We start from the raw sequence: 1957 nt of genomic DNA, 5'->3' as shown, positions 1-1957 counted from the left end.
TCGGCGGCGGCGACGGAGACGTCGGTGGCGGCCAGGAGAGATTGACGGCGACGGAGGCGACGGCGGCGGCGGCGGCGGTGGCGGCAGGCGAGACGAGACGCACCGCGTCTCCTGCGTGTCGCAGCTGCGACCTTAGTCGCGCGCAGTGCCCACTGTCCCTGGCGCCAACAACAGTAGCAGCAGCAGGAGCAGGAGCAGGAGCAACAGCAGGAGTAGGAGCAGCTCAGAGACAACCCACGCTAGCAGCTGCCTGGCAACACCTAAGGTGGCAACAGGATTCTTATCGAAGTCAAAAGTTGGATGAAGCTCTAGTGATCTCGTTATGTGGTGACGGAGAATAGTCGTACAGTGAGATAAAAGAGTAAGAGAGAAAGAGAGAGAGAAGGAGAGAGAGAGAAGAGGGAAAGAGAGAGAAAGTGAGAGGACGAAATCTCGCACTTGAGGAGGCAGACGTCGTCGTCGGTGTCATCTTCGTCGTCCACCTCCTCTTCCTCCTCCTACTCCTGCTCCTCCTCCTACTTCTCCTCTTCCTCCTCCACCTACTTGCTCAGCCCCCGAGGTTGACAACTATGTCCTCGTGACGCCGAGCGGCAAAGCAACGTTTGACGTATTGTGACGTAACGCGGAGTGACAAAGGCTGATCGTGACGTGACGTGCATACGTGAAGTGTGTGTGTGTTATGTAGGAGCTTCGCTGCAAGTGACAAGTCAGCAAGAAAGGCAGGAAGGAAGGAACCCGCACTTGCAGGAATGCGAAAACTCCCGGACAAGAGACAAGCACCAAGATGTTAGGAGTTGAAACTAAGGCGAACGAGACGGATAAATTTAAGTCGGATACACACGAACAAGGTAAGACGAACCCTTATCCGTCGAATTGTCCCTTGTGAAGTGTTCGTGTGCATGTAGCTCGTAGTGTCTCCTTTTACACACGCCAGCATGGAAACATATATACGTGTATACTGGTAAATGTTAAACACGTGTAATGAAACTAAACTTTGCGTATGCGCACGTGTGCACGCGCGATCACACACACACATACACATGCACACACACACACACACACACACACACACACACACACACACACACACACACACACACACACACACACACACACAAACACAAACACACATACACAAACTGGCACACACATAAACATACGCATACTTACAAAAAACGCACATGCAAACACAAACACATATACACATACACACGAGTAAAACACGTGCGATGTGTATTTTCACATGATAAATATGACACGCACGCAAATACACGCAAGCAGAGATATACGCGCACACACTCCTTACTTATCATACGCTTTTCTGTATACAAGATCATCACCGGCTAAGAGAGTGTTTGTCTTCGTTGATGTATAATGTGGCATTCGAGACACTGTCAAATATCAATCAGGTTCAGTTGTTTTCCAAAGCCAGAATTCCGGAATGCCTAAGAAGAAGAGAATTGTAATTGGTGGTTTTACATTAAACGAACGTGGTTCGCAATAGGCCAACTAGAGATCTCTTGCATTTATATTTTCTTATTTTTGTTATTGTTGTTTTGCCCATGTGCGAGTCCGTGTTTACGCGTTTTAGATCATATTATTGTTATTAATGGCTGTAATAAACGGAGCAAGAGAAGTACGATAACTACAGATTACAGCAATTGTGGAACTAAATTCATCGATAAGCTACAGTGAGCAAAGATAATATAGACAATACAGAAGAAATCAGAAAACTTCAAAGAAGTTATAATAACTTATAAGCAAACAAACCAAGGCAATATGAGTAATAATAAAAAGTAAATAATGAATATGAAACTAGAATAAATATGTGTGAAAATGTGGTCAGTGCCGCTTGTTGTAGGATTGTCCTGCATAGATACTTAGGTTCGTGTATCACGGAATGACTCTTCAAAAATGCGGAAAACTACCTCGTTACAGTACAACTCTTCGTTATTAT

The 1957-nt window shown here is 45.8% G+C and overlaps 1 protein-coding gene across 4 annotated transcripts in view; it reads left to right on the top strand.

The window, feature by feature from the left end:
- Positions 1–348: 348 nt before the first annotated feature.
- Positions 349–1957, top strand: part of LOC143027708 (zinc finger protein basonuclin-2-like) — a 325526-nt gene continuing 323917 nt past the window's right edge. For 3 of the 4 annotated variants that reach the window (XM_076189176.1, XM_076189173.1, XM_076189172.1), the window contains exon 1: positions 349–848. Coding sequence is in view for 2 of the 4 variants with exons in the window: in XM_076189173.1 (XP_076045288.1) it covers positions 785–848 (64 nt within the window). In the remaining 2 variants the exon portion in view is untranslated. The remainder of the gene's footprint in view (positions 849–1957) is intronic. The other variant, XM_076189174.1, reaches the window with a different exon arrangement.

The sequence above is a fragment of the Oratosquilla oratoria genome, chromosome 8 (assembly GCF_046742065.1).
Source record: "Oratosquilla oratoria isolate Oo_2021 chromosome 8, ASM4674206v1, whole genome shotgun sequence".
Lineage (NCBI taxonomy): Eukaryota > Metazoa > Arthropoda > Malacostraca > Stomatopoda > Squillidae > Oratosquilla > Oratosquilla oratoria.
This window is presented reverse-complemented; position numbering and strand designations above follow the sequence as displayed.